General features: G+C 46.5%; 1 protein-coding gene across 16 annotated transcripts in view; it reads left to right on the top strand.

The window, feature by feature from the left end:
- Positions 1–17,524, top strand: part of KALRN (kalirin RhoGEF kinase) — a 653,035-nt gene that overhangs the window by 286,823 nt on the left and 348,688 nt on the right. For all 16 annotated transcript variants that reach the window (XM_049710431.1, XM_049710430.1, XM_049710429.1 and 13 more), the window contains exon 9: positions 46–276. In XM_049710431.1, coding sequence (XP_049566388.1) covers positions 46–276 — 231 coding nt within the window. The remainder of the gene's footprint in view (positions 1–45; positions 277–17,524) is intronic.

The raw sequence follows: 17,524 nt of genomic DNA, 5'->3' as shown, positions 1-17,524 counted from the left end.
TCCTGCCCCTCTACTCCCTGGACTTGACCTCTTTCCCTCTTACAGGTCAGCCAGGATGGCAAAGCGCTGCTGGACGTGCTGCAGCGTCCCCTGAGTCCCGGGAACTCCGAGTCCCTCACGGCCACAGCCAACTACTCCAAGGCAGTGCACCAGGTGCTGGACGTGGTGCATGAGGTGCTGCACCACCAGCGGCGGCTCGAGAGCATCTGGCAGCACCGCAAGGTGCGGCTCCACCAGCGGCTGCAGCTCTGCGTCTTCCAGCAGGACGTCCAGCAGGTAACAGACTGCTTCCCTGAGCCTGGCATCTGTCTCAGGCAGGCAGGCAGGTGGCACAAGTCCCTGACCTAGGTGATCAGGCCTGGGAATGCCTGATTTATGGAGGGAGGAGGGCAGTTCAGCCCCCGGCTTCACCCCTTCACACCATCCGGACTTGTTAATTGATGCTTCTCACTTAAGCAGCTTTACAGACAGGCCTTCTCACCCTCTGGTGTTGTGAAGGGAGGCTCAATCTGAGAGACAGCAATTCCTTGCAGTCATGACATTGTTTTCTTTGGGGGAAGCTTGACAGTCCCTCAGGCATGAGCTCTCTGGACAGCTCCGGGTCCTAGGGGGTTATCTGAGCGCTGTCGGAGCTGGACCCACAGTGTGCACACTTCTCAGGGATGCAGGTGGCCTGCTAGGGTTGGGGTGTGGTGGGGTACAGGGCCTTTAGGGGATTCTTTGGCAAGCTTGGATTTGGGAAACTAGATTTAAAACAAGGGCTGTTGATAATTGTATGTTCTGTGATTAGAGGTTACTCCTGGCTTAATCTGTTTTTTGCGTTATTATAAGAGTCATGGCATTTTTCTTTACCACAAATAATAAAGAAATTGTTGTTTCTAACTATGAAAGGACAGCCTTGCCACAAATGCCCTTTTGGATGAAATGACACATTCTTTTTTCCTCATACTTCTCTGTCTGTCTCTTTGGGGACCCCTGGGAGCTTTTCTTTGAGGACTGATAGCTGTGGGGGAGGGAGAGCTTGTTGGGAGCTGGAGATGGAAGTTAAGGTTTAGCATCATCTCCCTGCTGGTTCACTGTGAGAGGCAGGGGTGGGAGTGCTCGTGTTCTCAGACTTTCCTGTGGCCACCTCATAATTTCAATATTATACATATAAAATAACATTTCACTCTCCTTCCACACCTCCTGTGGTATTGACCAGATGTAATCGAAAAGTCTGTCGAAATATACATGGAAAATTGAGAGCCAACTGGACATGTCTTTGGAGTGTTGGTTCCCCTCACAGCTGTTGTTGGGGGGCCCTTGTACTGGGTATCCTGTGATAGAGACAGGTTGGAAGGAGAGAGGGGCATCCTATCAGGGGTCGTGACACCCTCTGGGTGTGGGGTCACCACCGTGCAGTCAGTCCCAGGAGTAGACAGGCCTTCAGGAGTGTCCCCCATTCTTGGGCTGCCCTAACTCCTTTGTAGCCCCTGTCCCCCGTCTGGGGCAGTGATGAGTCATCGGAGGTGACACTTCAGCCTCAGGAGAGATGGGCACTGCTTATGTGCTGGCCCCAGCTCTGAAACCCTTGTGGGGCTTGCTGGGGATGGAGAAGCAAATGCATCAGTTGTCTGCTCCTGCCGTCTGGAATTGTTCAGATCAACGTGTCATCTCTGAGCACAGGAGAGCACAGGGTTGGTCTGTGATTGGGACAGTTAGGTGGCAGCCTCCAGAGGCGCACAGAAGGTGTCACCACTTCAGTGAACTTCGAGTGACTTCTGGAGATTTCTGGGCCGTGGACTGTGCAGCTTCCTTGGTGTGCTCTTTGTCTCCCTGCTGTTTTCATGGCTGTTGTACTAGGACGGGCACTGGAGAGGGGCAGAGGTGCTGCAGGGAGGGTGGGCGAAAGGCTTCCCCATCAGGAGGGCAGCATCCAGACGCGGACTCTGGGAACAGCTGTTATCAGACTCTTCTGTGGCCATCGTGACATCTACACTAAAGCTGGGGAAAAGTATAATGAAAACTACACCAGTGGCTGTTCTACATCACGCTCTAAAAATGAGAGCATTTCTGGAATGGAGGCCCTGTCAATTCATCTCTACAAGATGAATCACATTGTTGGCACTCACCAAAAGCAAGTAGAAGATTGTGAGGTGGATGTAAAGGGGTTTGGATTTTCCATGAGGACTGAATTCCCCAGGATGACTGATTCCATTGTTCTTTTCGGGACGTGTGAATGTGACTTCTGGGGACACGACGTCATTCACCCATTGTCCAGCTAACTCTCACTCACCAAATATCTGACACTGGGACAGATGCACGAAGAAAAATGTGAAAACCAAGGGTTGTGAAACCTGGTGTGGGTTTCAAATGCTTCCTGACACCCAAGCGCGCGTTGATGCCTGACCGGTGTCTGAGTTGGCACTTCAGAGAGCGCTGCATATAACGCACGCAGTGGTTCGACTCCCAGGCTTACGGGAGCCTTTCCTAGTTTTCAGAATCAGACTGGACAAGCAGTTTCCCTGCTCTGTGCTCCCATGATTTTATTTAATAATACACAAACACACGCAAACAATAATGTTATTGTCAAAGGTCAAAGTGCTATTGGAATTTTATAAATTTATCATTTTTTATTTTGCATGCTGCATCTCTTCTTTTGCAGTATCTCCTTGAGAGCAGAAGCCATGGCTGCTGCTGTCTGGCATGAAGCTGGGGTTCTCTTTATATTTGCTGACTTGAGTTGAAATTATTATTGGAGGCCCCCTGTTTCTGCTTCTGTGAATTGAACACCATCTAACCCTCCCTCCCAGCCCATCCAGTAGCTGCCAGTGAGTAGCTGCAGTCTGTTTGCAGGAATTGTGATGTGAAAGTCTGAAGATCCCAGGTATTTCCTAACAGCCCGGGCAGAGGAGTCGGGGACATACCATCAGTGCTACAAAGTATCCTGGTACTCATCAGCTCTTCAGCAAGCATGGGTCTGGGCAGTGGGCCCAGCACTGCACTAGGTTCTGGCAAGATGCCTGGTTAGGTAGAAAGGCAACAAGACATACACACTTGAAAACAGAAAGGTCCGTGCTACCCGAGCCTGCCAGGCGGTGTGCAGGGCAATAGAGTGTTGATGGGACACTTACAGGCAGAGGTGTGAAAAGTCAGAGTTGGTGTCTTGAAGGAGGAGAGAATTGATTGAACCATATAGTCTGGATCCAAGACCCTTGAGCACATTTGGGGTCTAGAGATGTTTACTCTGCAGCCTAAGTGGGAAGCTTGTGAGCGAGCATCGGTGGCTAGGGCGATACAGCATTACGGATAAGAGCATGGACTCTGGAGCCAGATGGCCTGAGTTTAAATCCTGCTCTGACAAGTCTTAGCCATGGGACCTTGGGCAAGTGGCTTCACTGCTGGTGCTTCAGTTTCCTCACCTCTAAAATAGGAACCATCACATACCTATCTCATTGGACTGAATGAGCACAGCACCTGCCTAGCATGTAGTAGATCCGCCAGCAGCATTGTCTCAGTTTAGTCATATCCCCTTTGAGTGGTACTCGGGTGTCTCCTGAGTCTGATGAGTTCCATTTCATTCAGTGATAAAATCTCAGAATTGCCGGGGACCTGGGAGAGCGTTCAGTCTCACCTACTATAGGGTCAAGAAAATTGAGGCCCAGAGCCGTAAAGCAACTTGGCCATAACCACACAGCTAGTTGATGGTAGTGCCAGGACCAGAAGCTTAGTCTTCTGGCTCCCAGTCCAGGTGTCCTACAGAAAAACCACACAAGAGAAGAGCCAGGCGGATAGCGATGGAGAACAGAAGAGAGACAGGAGGGACACACACATACTAACGTAGAGAGGGGAAAGACAGACCACATACACACACCCTGAAACAGGGAGAGAGGAGAGACAGAGACAGACAGTGGAGGATGGGAAAGAAAGGGAGAGAGATTTAAAGACAGAGAGCAGAGAAACAGACATACCTGGGCTGGGAGGAGAAGGAGAAAGAGGAAGGTTGGGGGAGAGACAGAAGAGAAAGAGAAAGAGACAGGGACTCCTGCTAGTGGAGAGATGGGGGAGAGCCAGCCAGCCTCTCCCCACACGACTCCTTGTCCCATTGCCATTTCTGGGGGTGGTCTTTTCCCAAATAAGAATACCTTGCCTAAAGCAGAGTAGAGCAGAGAGGTTGAAACCAAAGATAGACACCAGTGAATAAGAGATTCCATTTAAATATCTGCAGCCAGAATTGGCCTGACACATCATCCCTGTGCTAGCTCTCCCTTGGTTCCCAAAAAGTGTCCTCTTCCCCTCTGGGCTTTGAGGCGATGGAAATAAGTCTCTAAGGATCAAACTGGAACTTGGGTCCATTAAGCTGCAGAAAGGCATAGATAGAGTGCATCTACCATAGTGTTGCTAGTGGAATAATTTTCAGTCCTGTTGTTGTTCCAGTTTAGAGTGGAACAGTACTAAGCAACAGCCATAAGATCATCTATGACAGCATCAGCTCACCTCCACCTTCTGTCTGTTCTTCTCTCCTAACCCTGTGGCTTCCCACAAGAATAAAGGACTCCTTTCAAGCCCCGATAGACCTGACTTTGCTGAGAAGAGCAAGGAGTAGCTAGTCTTGATCTTTCTAGTAGATGCAAACTCCATTCCATTTTTTCATAGCCAGAACAACTATTGTGAGTATCACTGCAGGCCATCTGTTCTGCCTCCCTTTCTTCTTCTCCCTCCGTGTGGTGCAAGAATAAATTGGTAAAGTGCTTTGGAACACCTGTGTGCAAGACCCTGTACTAGGAGTTGGAGGTCTCTGGCCCAAGAGAAGACATATATACCCGAGGATGTATGAGTGGCACGTGGCTATCTGGGTTCAGGGTCAAAGAAGCAAGACAACAATGGGCTGGTGGAATCAGAGCAGAGAAAGTTCCCTGTGGGTGGAATGGCATTTGCACTGGTGCTTGGAGCTCAGGCAGAGGAGATGGAGGTGGGGAAGGCCAGGAAGTGGAGAGCTAAGTTATAGCCAGGGGACAGGAAGAGGAAATCTGACTGAGTGCCTACTCTTGGCAGTGATAGAGGGAGGTCAGGCTGGAAGGGTTAGGAGTGGTCTTGGTGGGGTGGGTAGGACATGACCCATTTGAAGCTCCAGTGCCTTTCCTTAAAAGTAATGTGTTTTGCTTTTAAGCAGTCCAAAGGTGAGCGAGGGAGGGGCAGTGATGTCAGAATTTTCTGGCTCAGTGATTTTCCATTCTGAATGAGTGTATTAACATTAAAGTCCATGGTTCTTGTACTACGAATGAATCTCACCTGTTTCTATCAGGTTCTTCTGGAGCCTCCCGTGGAAAATTATAGCTTTTACTGTGTCAGCTCTTGCCTGCCAAAGAACGTGTAAAAAGGATTTGAGAGTAATTTTTTAAAACTCCATAAATTCAATCTTTTACTTGCTGTAGTGACTAAAGCCCCTTAATCATACTAAACCAGTTTGGGCGTTGTATAATCCAATTAACAGCTTTGCATAATAAAAGGTGAGCACTTTGGGTTACAAACAGCATGCTTAGTTAGAAAAAAGTGACTGGAATGATGATGGGTCTAGAAAAGAACTCTTCTTATAAGAAGGAACGATTAAAACATCTAAGAAGGAAAAGGCTCACTCAGGGTATAGTCCCAGAGAGATGAGGGAACATACACGAGGGGGGGCCGTCATCAAAAATCTGGAATGCTGACTAGTTACTTGGTGGGTATGTTGGGGAGGAGATTCAAACATCAGAGGGGTGGTTGGATTCCAGCCCTGAGATCTGGTTCCTGGGATTAAATGTGTCCATAAAAGTTTTATTGTTCATAGCGCAGGATTCATCATCTTTATGAGCAATTGAGCATCTAATCACTTCACTTATCTTAATTAATCTTCCAACACTATGAAGCGGGTGATACTTTGGTCCTCATCTTATCAATACTAATGAGGAAATTGAGGCTTAGAAAGGTTAAGTAAACTTACACAAGGTCACACAGCTAGTGGCAGAGGAAGGCTATAAACCCAAGTCCACTGAATCTCTAGGTCCATGATCTTAGCCTCTCTACTATGCCCTGGGCACTATGTTAAGTGGTGGGAAGGCAGAGAGACACGGATCCTGCCCTTGAGGGGTTTATAAGTTAGTGCAGGGCTCAAAGGGCCCTGATAGATTGCTTGGTCCCAAGGGATCAGACTTGCCGTGTAGCCGCTGACAGCTGAGATTCATCCCTAAGTCATCCCAGGGGTCATTCATCCCTGGGTCGTCCCAGGAAGACCCACACAGGCAGTCATACTCACACGCAAACACTCTTTCCCACCTGCTCCATCATTATAAAATGGCTCTCTACAGTTATTTAGCTCTAACACAAATGTCCCTAAGACAGGCACTACCCATTCTCACTTGTTTTTCCTAACCATAATTATGTTAACTCAGTGTTGCTGATGCTTTTCTTTGTAGCATATATCTTGAATAATGTCCGTTTGCCCATGGTCGTATTTGGCAGTATTAAAGTTCTCAATTAAGTTTTGATGGTGATAATCCAATCCTTCGAGTACATTCAAGTGGATAGTAGATGATTCTATTATCATCTATCATCTTTCTGGCAGGGTGAGAGTCCAGAAAGTGAGCAGGGTTGAGGCTTGGCTGAATTGGGGGAGGAAGGGAGGGGAGAAAGAGAGGGCTCTGCTGGTCAGGGTTGCTTTCTGATTGGAGTGAGGATGGGGAAACTTTCTCATCTGCCTCTTTGGTGTCACTGATCTTAGAAGGGGTGCTCCATCCCTCTACCCATAGTAGGAGGCTGGTACCAGAGGGTCTGTTCCAGTCTTCTCCACGTATCCTCCAGCTAGAATTGGCAGAGCTGGGAAATGGGCTTCAGAGGCCTGCTCCTGATTTGCTGAGACCCTCCTGCCTGGAATTTCATGGACCCTTCACACTCTGTACCTCACCCCCATTCCTCTCTGCCCTGCTTTCTGCCTTCTCTTCCCTTGCCCATCATGGCCTTTCCCTGGGTGCTCACTTTGATTTTCTGAATGCAAACTCTGTTGTGACTGAACAGTCATCCTTCTGTGATGAGTACCTTCCAAGGAAGGACCTGGGTGCCTCCACCTGGCAGGGTTGGGAATCAGGTGGGTCCTGGGAGGCAGTGAGAGAAGGTTCCTCCCCAGGAGTTACTGAGCCTCAGGGCTTTCTTGATACACAACAATTTTAAACACCTTTAATGTCCTCAATTCCTCTTTTATTACTATGTTAACAAATGACTAGACAGTCACCATCCAAGGTCACTTCTTTCTGATAACCTCTATGTTCGGCATGTCCTTGACCTCAACATGCTATTTCTGGAGCTTTGAATACCAGGCTAAAGGATAAAAGACTCACACTTCATAACTAGTGGGGAACTATTGAAAGATTTTGACCAGAGAAAACAGGTGATCAGAGTGAAGGTCTGAGGTCATTTAGTGCCAGAGGAGGACTGTGTTGGAGTGGAAGATCCTAGGGCCATGGTCATGTTCTAAGGTGATGGGACAAGGGTAGTAGATTTGAGAGCATTTATGAAAAAAAAATCACTGGAAATTGCCGTCCATTTTGTTAGAAGACAAGGGTGGTGTCAAGTGTGAATATGGGACTGTATTTTTTATAGTGGGGTTCTTGGACCTGTTGGAGAACCCAACTCAGGTCCACTTGTCCAATGCACAGCAAAGCCAATCTACCGACACCGAGTTGTAGTGAAGGAAACTACAGAGTTTATTGTAGGGCGACAGGCAAGGAGAATAGGAAACTCGAGCTCAAAAGACCCAAACTCCTTGATAATTTTCAGGAAAGGGCTTTTAAAGGCAACATTAGGGGTGAGAGTCACAGAGTGTGTGATCAGCTGGACATTCTGATTGGTTGGTGGTGAGGTAACAGGGTGATGTTTCAGGAATCTTAATCATCAACCTTCTGGTTCCAACCAGTCTGGGGTCTGCTGCTTGTGGTCAGCATGTAGTCACCATCCTCCACTGGATGGGGGTTGTAGTTTCTGCAGAGCAACTCAAAGACATGCACCAGATTGTTATCTGCATCCCTTCAGGAGGAACTGGGAGTCCTGTGGCTCTATTGTTCTAATCATTACGCATGAGCCTCCTCTTTGGCACTTGGGGAAGGCCAAACCAAAACCGGGAACTTGGAGGGGCTTTTGTATCCAGGAAGACCTCACAAGGTCCTGCTCAGTTTCAGTTCCCCCTTTTCTTTGATGTTCCTCAATCCTGAGGGGAACAGGGGCAGGACAAGAAAAGGAATACAGTTTTGGATAAAGAGGTTAATCATAAACCCAGCAGGGGAACTTGTTTTAGGGGGACTCAGTTTCAGACCCCTGGCGTTAAGATCATCTGGGCAGAGTAGGGTCTTGTTAAGAACAGGTTATCTGACCCTACTGTATACTTTTTGGTTCGGTATCTGTGGGTAAGGTGGTGCCTAGGTTTTAGAATGAACCCCAAGTGATTCTGAAGCAGTCTAAAGTTTGAGAACCTCTGACTTGAGAGATTCAGTCCTTAGTGATGAAAAGTGTGGTGACACCACAAACAGGAATCAAAGGCACCATGTGAGGAGATGCTTTCAGGGAGATGTCAAAGACAAGACAATTTCCAGTCACCTCAGCCTGTTGGGAAGGGACAGGTGTGGGCTGCCTGGGAGTGGAGGGGTCCAAGGGAGGGAGGCGGCTGGTTTCTTAGCCGGCTTCCACCCAACATCACATTTGTCAGGGCAAAGGACTGTGGTTCTAAGGGAGAAGAGAGTCTGTACACCTGCTAATGAGTTTCAGCTGAGCCCTCTCAGAAAAATGATGGCTTTTCCCACCATAGCAAGACATTTATTTTGATCATACTTGTTCCAAAGAGGGGACAGAAAATGAATTGGTGGTAATTGGCCATTTCAAGTGGTACCCGCATGCTCTCCAGTCTCAGCTGACGGGGAGCGGGGTGGTTCCGGCAGAGAATGAGCTGCTCCCCTTCAGAACTAGTGCTCAGTGTGCTGTGCAAGGAGACAGAAACAGTGATTTGATGGCTGTCCTGGGCGCTCACACACGTCATGCGCACTTGAGCTTTTAACAGAACAAAATGCGTGTGGACACCGACGGCATGCCAACTCTCCTTCCCGACCTCAGAATATCGGCTTCTACAGAGTCACAGAGTTGGGGCTGGGCGCTGGGAGGTAACAGCTGAGGGGGGCCATTCTTCAGTTTACTTAACACAACAGAACGCCTTGCCCATTTTATCATGGATCAAATTATGACACAAACTTAATAACATATTTCAAATAAGATGATTGATCAGAGAGAGCCAGGGAGGGAATCAGAGAGTTGGGATTCTGATTTCACAACTATTTGCCAGACAGCTCCCTTTCCTTTTTGCCCTTTATCACACAGGAAGTTCTCACATCAGGTTGAGTTCATTCACTCATTTATTCAGCAGATGCTCTTTGAGAACATAGCGGTGAACCAAACAAAGCCCCTGCCCGTGTGGAGCTTACATTCAGGAGGGAGAGAACACCATCACAAACAAACAAATAGCTCATAGGTGCTAGAATGACAGCAGGTGAGCTGAATGAATAAGCCATGGGGTGTGTTTAAGAAGAGATTCCAAGCATGTGAAACGGGACCTACAAAGTCCTTGGGACCAGAATGAGCTGGGTGCATTCATGAAAATAGGAGGATGGCCAGAGAACCTGGTGAATAGAGAGGAGGGAAAAGGAGTAAACAGTTTGAAGAAATGGGCTGGGTCCAGATCACATCAGGCCTTATAAGCTATGGAGAGAATTTGGATTTTCTAAGTGTGATAGGAAACAGTTGTAGAGTTTCGATAAGAGGAATGTCATGACTTGATTCTTGTTGAAAGAAATGTTATATTCAAAGATCTGGCTACTGTGTGGAGGGAGTAAAAGGAGGAAGACCACCTACAGGGCTGATCGGGTGAATGAGGAAAGATGGTGGCTGGGACTAGGGTGGTTTTGAAGGAAGTCAGTGTACAGGAAAGAGTGAGTAAGACAGGCTTGCAGCTAAGCAGTGAATTGTGGTGCTTTTGCTGATACAAGGAAAACTGGGAGAGGAGGGGAGTGGGGCAGAAGGGAATAAAGAGTTCTGTTTTAGATATGTTAAGCTTAAGGTGCCCATTATAAACCAAACTGGAGAGGAAGAGTAGGCAGCTGGGTACATGAGTCTCAGTCTCAGGAGAGAATTAGGGCTGGAACTGTGAATATGGAAATTAACCAGCACATAGATGATATTTAAAGCCATGGAACTGGGTGAGATCATCTAGGGAGTAAGAGAAGAGAAAGAAGAGGTCCAGGGATGAGCCCTCAGGCATTCCAAAATTTAGAGCCTGGGAAGACTAGGAGGATTCAGAAAAGTAGACAACAGTGGAGATCAGTGAGCTGGGGGAATCCTCAGTGAGATGGTGTCTCAGGAGCTAAGGAAGAGGTGTTTCCAGAAAAGGGAGGCTCTTCCTCTTAGGCGGGGCTGAGCGAGGTGGGTCTCTCTGCAGGGTGGGAGGGCCGCAGTGGTCCAGGGAGGTCAGAGTGGAGTGGGCTGAGGATGGGTTTGGTGGGAGGGCATCCCAGCACTGGGAGTCCTCAAGGAGGGGTGGTCCAGAGCAGAGCGAGGAGGGAGTCCCTGTGCAGGCACAGCCTGGTGCAGGTGTTGGAGCCCAGGCAAGGTGAGCAGAGCAGAGAAGCGTGGCCTGGCATAGGTGTCAGGTGCATAGGTGCAGACAATGAGCAGGTCAAGGAGGTCATCCCCGAGGGGCAGGGGCTGTGCAGTGTCACAGCCTGGGCAGAGGGAGGAGGGCATCCATGCAGGGAGGGCAGCCCAGCTTAGAGGATTGGAATCTAAACAGGCTGAGGAGGTGTCCACACAGGGGGCTACCCAGAGGAGGTTTACTAGGAGGGGCTCTTGGAATCAACCCCTGAGGAAGGGAAGGGAAGAAGGAGGATTAGACAGAGAGTGAAGCTGAGCTGCAGTGTCATCTCAAGGGAATCCTCAGCCAGCCCTACCGGGCGTTCTGAAGATTCTCTCAGGTTGGGGAGTGAAAACTGGGTCTTTGTACTTGGAGTCTGTCACTGGGCACGGGTCAATGTAAGAAGGGGCTTTGGGCAAAGCCACTCTCTTCAGCCCAGGGTAATAATCCCCAAAGGGGACTGACACCCAAGGCTGTCTGCCTGCTGGTGACACTCTCAGCAGGGTGGCAAAAAGTCCTTTGTGGCACATCACAGCATCTGCAACCTCCATGGTCTCAAACTACCTCCTTCAAACACCTATTAATCGCAAAGGAATAAGAGTGACTTTCTAGAAGAAGGCTGGAAGACACCACCCTGACCCGGTGATCAAAGTTAACATCATGAGTAATGGGGGCAATTCAAATTATATCCCACCTGATAGAATGCAGTGGGAAGAACAAGAATCATTTCTGTGTTATTCCTGATTCCGATCATGAGGAAACATCAGACAAACCCAAACTGAGGGACATTTTGTAAAGTAATAGACCTGTAACTATTAAAAGTGTCAAAGGCAGGAAAGTCAAGGGAAGCCTGAGGGACTCTTCCAGATTGAAGGGACAACTAAGCATGACACATGCTTCTGGCCTGCATCCTTTTCCTCTAAAAGTCAGTGTTGGGACACATGGGAAAACTTGAGTAAGGTCTGGAAATCAGATGGTAGCGTTGCTGCCAGAACCATTTGGGTTTGAATCCTGACTCCACTATTTAGTAGCTGTGTGAGATCAGGCAAGTTAACTAACCACTCTGAGATTCATTTTCTTCATCCAAACATGGGGATAATAACTCTCACCAGCCCAGGGTTGTGGTAAGATAGCATAGATGAGATGGTGAGCGTGTGCCCTGGCCTAGTGCTGGACAAAGAGTGAGCCCTCCATAGCCTTTCCTTCTGAGGAGGGGAACTGCCCTACCCTCAATGTAATAAAATCATTAAATATTTGAGTTGGAGGGAGATTTAGGGAGATGATGTGATCCAACAGTCTCATTGGAGAAAGTGAGGTTCAGAGAGGAGAAGGCACACACCCAGCTGGGCCACAACTGGTTAGGGGCAGAGCTGGGGTGAGAACCCAGGTTCCTCTGTAAGTTGTGCTGCCTTTAATTTAGAATGATCATGATGGTACCACATTTTAATGATGCTTTAGGACCCTAAAGCACTTACATATTAACAGAGCTTAGACACCAACTTAAAACTTTGTGCAAAGGTGGTTGCCTCTAAATGCAGGGGCCTCCTGCACTGGGCTGGGAGATCCTTGAGGTCTTCTCCAACACTAAGATTCTGTCATGTTAGAAGAATCCAAAAAATCAGAGTCCTGGGACAGAAAGCAGCTAGGCCCTTGATTTTCTCCCGTTAAGTCGGTTGTATTCATGGCCACTGTTCAGAAAATATCAATAGTTCTCTTCAAAAGGACTTTTCTCTTCTCCTTAGCAGCTAGAAAGGACTGTCTCCTCCCCTGAAAAGTACTCTGTCTTGATTGTATGCTGGTTGGAATAAACACAATTAGATGAGGAAGAAAGGGAGTGATTAGGGAATTATGCATAATGGCTGTTAGATTGGCTCCCAGATCCGGTTCAGGATGTGAGTATCTCTCTTGGAAAAGGCTGTTCCGGGAAAGGACTAATTCCGGTTGAAAAGTTGGGGCATGAGAAAGGAGAAAGAGCTTTACACGTTGTTTGCAAGACTGCCTGCCTGCCTTCGTGGGGAGGAGTCCCAGGCTGACCAGGGCTGTTGTTTCCAGTGATGGGGCAAAGATCAGGCCTCCTGCTGAATGCGCTGGCGCAGCTTCTCCCAAGACAGTAGGCAGCCGTATTTGCACTTGACAACTCATGGCTATAAACATTCATTGAGTATCTTCTGAGTGTGTGGTGCTGATGGGGAGACTGGGGGCAGGCGAGGGATGAAAGGGCAGGATACAGCGGTGAAAACCCCATAGTTCTTCGGGAGCTACCTACCTGCCAAGTGGGGCAGTGGAGAGAGGGTGGATACACACAAAGGGAGAACTTTGAATGCAGGCTGTGAGAGGTACTGAGAGTTACCTATCTAGGGAGTACGGAGCTGGAGACATTCACCCCAAAGTTGTGTGTTGGGGCAATGAGTTTTGAGTTGAGTTGAGTTCAACATATCTCACGCAAACCCCTCTGTGCTGAGTACCATGCTGTGTCCAGGAATCACAGGGAGGTCAGAGTCTAGTGGGAGAGACCAGCCTGTGGGCAATAATCGTGGTTTGAACAGAACAGAGAAGAGTGACACCACCCCAGCCTGAGTAGATTGTTAAAGAGAAAAAGGCTTTCCAAAACTAGAGTTTGAGGTGGCACTTAAAAGATGAGTAAGAAGGAGCCCGGAAAGTGGATATAGGGAGAAAAAAGAGATGGACATTTCAAGTGAAGTGGAAAATAGCAAGAACAAAACTCAAGAGGTGAGAAGCAGTTTTTGGGGGTGTTGAGAGGTGGGGCAGGAACTCATTAGAGGTGGGGATGGGAGGGGTGGACGTGTCGCAGAGGACTTTGCATGTCAGGTTAAGGGGCCCCTCAAAAACTATACCCCAGTGAAATGCCTTCAAGAATGCAAGGTTTAACTCCATGTAAGCCTAATTTATATTCTTCAGGTAGATTTTGTGTCCCTCACTTTTTTTTATCATTAGGATCTGGCTATATTAGAAATTCATAATTTATTTTTAAACCTTAGTGTATAAAATTGCTCCTTTGAAATTAAAGGCACATCTTGCCAGAATGAGATTGACAACTATCACTGGGTGCTACTTCCCACTCAAGTGCAGAGGCACACCTGTCATTTATAAAAACCAGAGCGTGGGGCTTCCCTGGTGGCGCAGTGGTTGAGAGTCCGCCTGCCGATGCAGGGGACACGGGTTCGTGCCCCGGTCCAGGAAGATCCCACATGCCGCGGAGCGGCTGGGCCCGTGAGCCATGGCCGCTGAGCCTGCGCGTCCGGAGCCTGTGCTCCGCAACGGGAGAGGCCACAGCAGTGAGAGGCCCACGTACCGCAAAAAAAACCCCAAAAAACAAAACAAAAACAACAACAACAAAAAAAAACAGAGCGTGAGTATGAAAATTGAAAGAAAACTTAACCAAAAAAACCTGTCATCTTTGTGCTATCCCTTGTGACTCACTTGCTTCTGTACCAGTGACAAGTTCCTCTTCCTGGGGGTCAGGCTTCCACCTGCTTCTGCATCACCCCCAGGCCCCATCACCAAATCCTGGCTGTTCTCTCCCCTAAATATTACTGAAACCTGTCTCTCCACGGACACTGCCACTGGCCTCGCCTGAGCTACCATCGCCTCTTGTCAGGATTTCCGCAGGAACCTCCTGTTTTCCTACCTCTGTTCCTGTCTTCCAACAACTGATTCTCCACAAAGCAGTCAGAGCAGTAATTTTTAAATGCAGATCTGATGGTGTCTTTCTCCTCCTTCAGCCCTTCAGTGGCTCTTAGGCTAACGCTGGAGTCAGACTCAGCACAGCAGGGCTCAGCTCTACCTGGTGCCTGCCGCCTCGGGGCGCATTTCCTACTTACACCTACTCAAACCATGCTGATCTTTTCAATTCCTAATTTGGTTAAATCTACTGTCTCTCAGGCCTCACTTCTTCAGAGTGGACTTCGCTGACCGTTGGCACTTTTCACCCTTGCAATTAATGATGAATTGTGATGTCATATCTAGTGCTCGTTACCCACCTAGACTGAGTTCCTGGAGTCAGGGCCGAGCCTGCCTTGTTTAATCCTGCAGGCTGGGCTGTCCTAGTGCCTGGCGCTAGGCCACCATGAGGCTAATAATAAATATCTATTTGAATATGTGAATAGTCGTAGCCCACACGTGCTTCTCTGCATCCTGAAGACTCTTCCTTCAGACAAAAACAAAAGGAAAAAACCTCCTATTGTTGGAAACACTTAAATACCAATTCAAAGCCATCAATAGGTATGATTAACTATCATCCTGTACTATCCTAACTACAACTGATAATTGACTATTTTAAATAAGATCTTTTAGATGAGAGAAATTACATAGGGACCAGCTAATAAGGGGTACCTTGATGGGTGCTTACACTTTGATAGGGTCCAGGGTAAAGCTAGAAACTCAATTTATTCTTCAACCAGTGATGTTCAGATTCTGGGACTCACCAGACTTCCAATGCTGCACATTAATTTACAGTGTGTCACATAATTGTTAGACACCACCGGTGTCTGTTCAGAAGCTCATTTCTCTGCTGTGCAGTCCCCGTAGGAAGCTGGATTGTGTTCCCAGGGTTGGGAACCATGAAGTCAAAGGTCAAGAGAGCATATGGCCTAAGTATTTGTACCAGGCCATGCTGGCTCTAAAAGAACTCTCTGAAACAAAATTGTCAGAAATCAACGTTTTGAACAGCGCATCATATATTGATTCTGTTTCTCTGTCCTCAGATGCTTTTTCCGTCTCTATATATTACTAAAGTAATCTTGTTCACGTCCTAAATCATTTGCTTTTGTTTTGTTAAATTGATTTCCCTGCAGTCCCTGACCCGGCATTGAGGTTGCATGTGTTTTCCGCACAGCTCCAGTTCTAATGGCAGCAGCTGTACTAAATGGAGGCAATGTAACGTCACAGAGCAAAGTTATGTTTAAACTAAGTAAAAGCCTCTCAAATATGAAATAGATTTTTAAGTGGTTAAGGTAGAGCTGATTAAGTAAACTAAGTGTCACTAACTGAAAACTAATTGACATTTTAAAGAAAGCAAAATAAACAGGAAACAAATTGCTTTTTTAAAAAAGTTTAAAAGTTGTGAAAGCACCCCCAGGGAGTATAAAAGCTAACCATTTGTGAACTAGTAGATGAAAAACATTTGCCTCTAACCAATTTGCTTTAGAATATTATTTAGAATATTTATTAAAGCTAGAGATTAAAAATGAAAATGAATAAAATAAAATTCATGAAAAAAAGTGCCAGACAAGCAAGTCACACTTAACTGCTCAAAACAAAATTTTTAAAAAAAATTGTAACCTGAAAATACGTCATAAATTCCAAAGCACTCATGAAAAGCTGTAAGAGGGCTCCTTTGTATATAAAAATTATCTCCAACCTTCAGTTCGTTCTCAAAAGGGGATTAATAAAAGTTTAAATATGCATAAAAATTATAAAACTGTGCTATCCATGGTACACAATATATGAGAAACTTTGTGACTAGAAATGTTTGTCTTTGACCTTGCATGCTGACACCCATCATCCTTGTCCGGTATAGAATGGGATCAAATTGTGGCAAATCAAGTAAAAATGCACTCTCCTGACTTTTGTTGCTGAAATATCACCATAAGTAACTCAAGAGAAAAGTAGGCTCTTCTTTATTCTAAGAAAAGAATATCTAAACTTCCTTTCAGTGCTGCCTTTCAGAGTTTGCAAAAGGTAAAAATTCAGTTCATTTACTATTGTAATTTCTTTTTACAGATGTGCCTCCAGAATATTAAAAAAATAGTGCCAGAATTTGTTAAAGTGTTTAAAACCTTTTTAAAATTGAAGTATAGTTGATCTATAATATTGTGTTAGTTTCAGGTGTACAGCAAAGTGATTCAGTTATATATATATTTTTTCAGATTATTTTCCATTACTGGTTATTACAAGATATTGAATATAGCCCCATGTGTTATATAGTAAATCCTTGATGCTAAAGTGCTTAAAATCTTTACACTAATGTTTAGATAAAGTCATTTTTGCAAAAGCCTTCTTTTTTTCTTCATTTTAGTGGACAATTACCTGACCTGGCTTTGTACCATGCAATTTTGTTAAACCTCATTTTTATATTCATATGTGCATTTCTCTAACCAATACCATCTTGGTATGGCTTTATGATACTGCCACCTAAGCCTTTGAAAGCTTCCATACTTTTTACAATTGCAGGCATAAATTTATCTCAGATGTCAGAGGAAGTGACGCCAAAGGCTAAATTCCGTAGAAACAGAACTCTCATGTCTGCAGTCCAGGCAATGATTTGGCCTCTCTGCTTGCCACAGGGCAATCTGTAGAAAAAAACAGAATTAAAGTGCCCTTTTAAACAGGGCTAGTTCATCTAAATCATTTTCCCAAAAGTCATTCTACAATCTGAGAAAGCTAGTACCTCATTAATCAAATGTTTAGTTGACGTTTACTATAGTAGGAATAGAGTGGGCTTAGTTGAGTCTTGGCAGGATCTGCAACAGGTGTGTCTGTGCTGTAATTCTGATTCAGCTGTGGCCATCTGATTTAGTGAGTGCCAACTCCTCAGGGCCCAAATGAACTGCTTCCCTTCTCCCTGGAGGCACACATTTTTGTTGGGTTAGTGGACAAATGCAAAATGGGCTAAAGGCTTTGATCCTCCCTACATTTCGAGGCTTTTACTAAGGGCTTTCCACTCCCCCGTCAAGTACCCCTCAGGACAACATATTTTCTCACCTTCTAAGCATCGCCTCCCTCATCCCTCTACTGCTCCAGCCACCTGTTTTCTAGCTTCTCACAACTCCGAGGAAAATGTCTTGAGGCCAAATCGCTAGACCTTAAGCCTGGAGAACATGGAGT

The sequence above is a fragment of the Orcinus orca genome, chromosome 5 (genome assembly GCF_937001465.1).
Source record: "Orcinus orca chromosome 5, mOrcOrc1.1, whole genome shotgun sequence".
Lineage (NCBI taxonomy): Eukaryota > Metazoa > Chordata > Mammalia > Artiodactyla > Delphinidae > Orcinus > Orcinus orca.
Note: the sequence above shows the minus strand (reverse complement) of the source record. Positions and strands in the feature narration are given on the sequence as shown.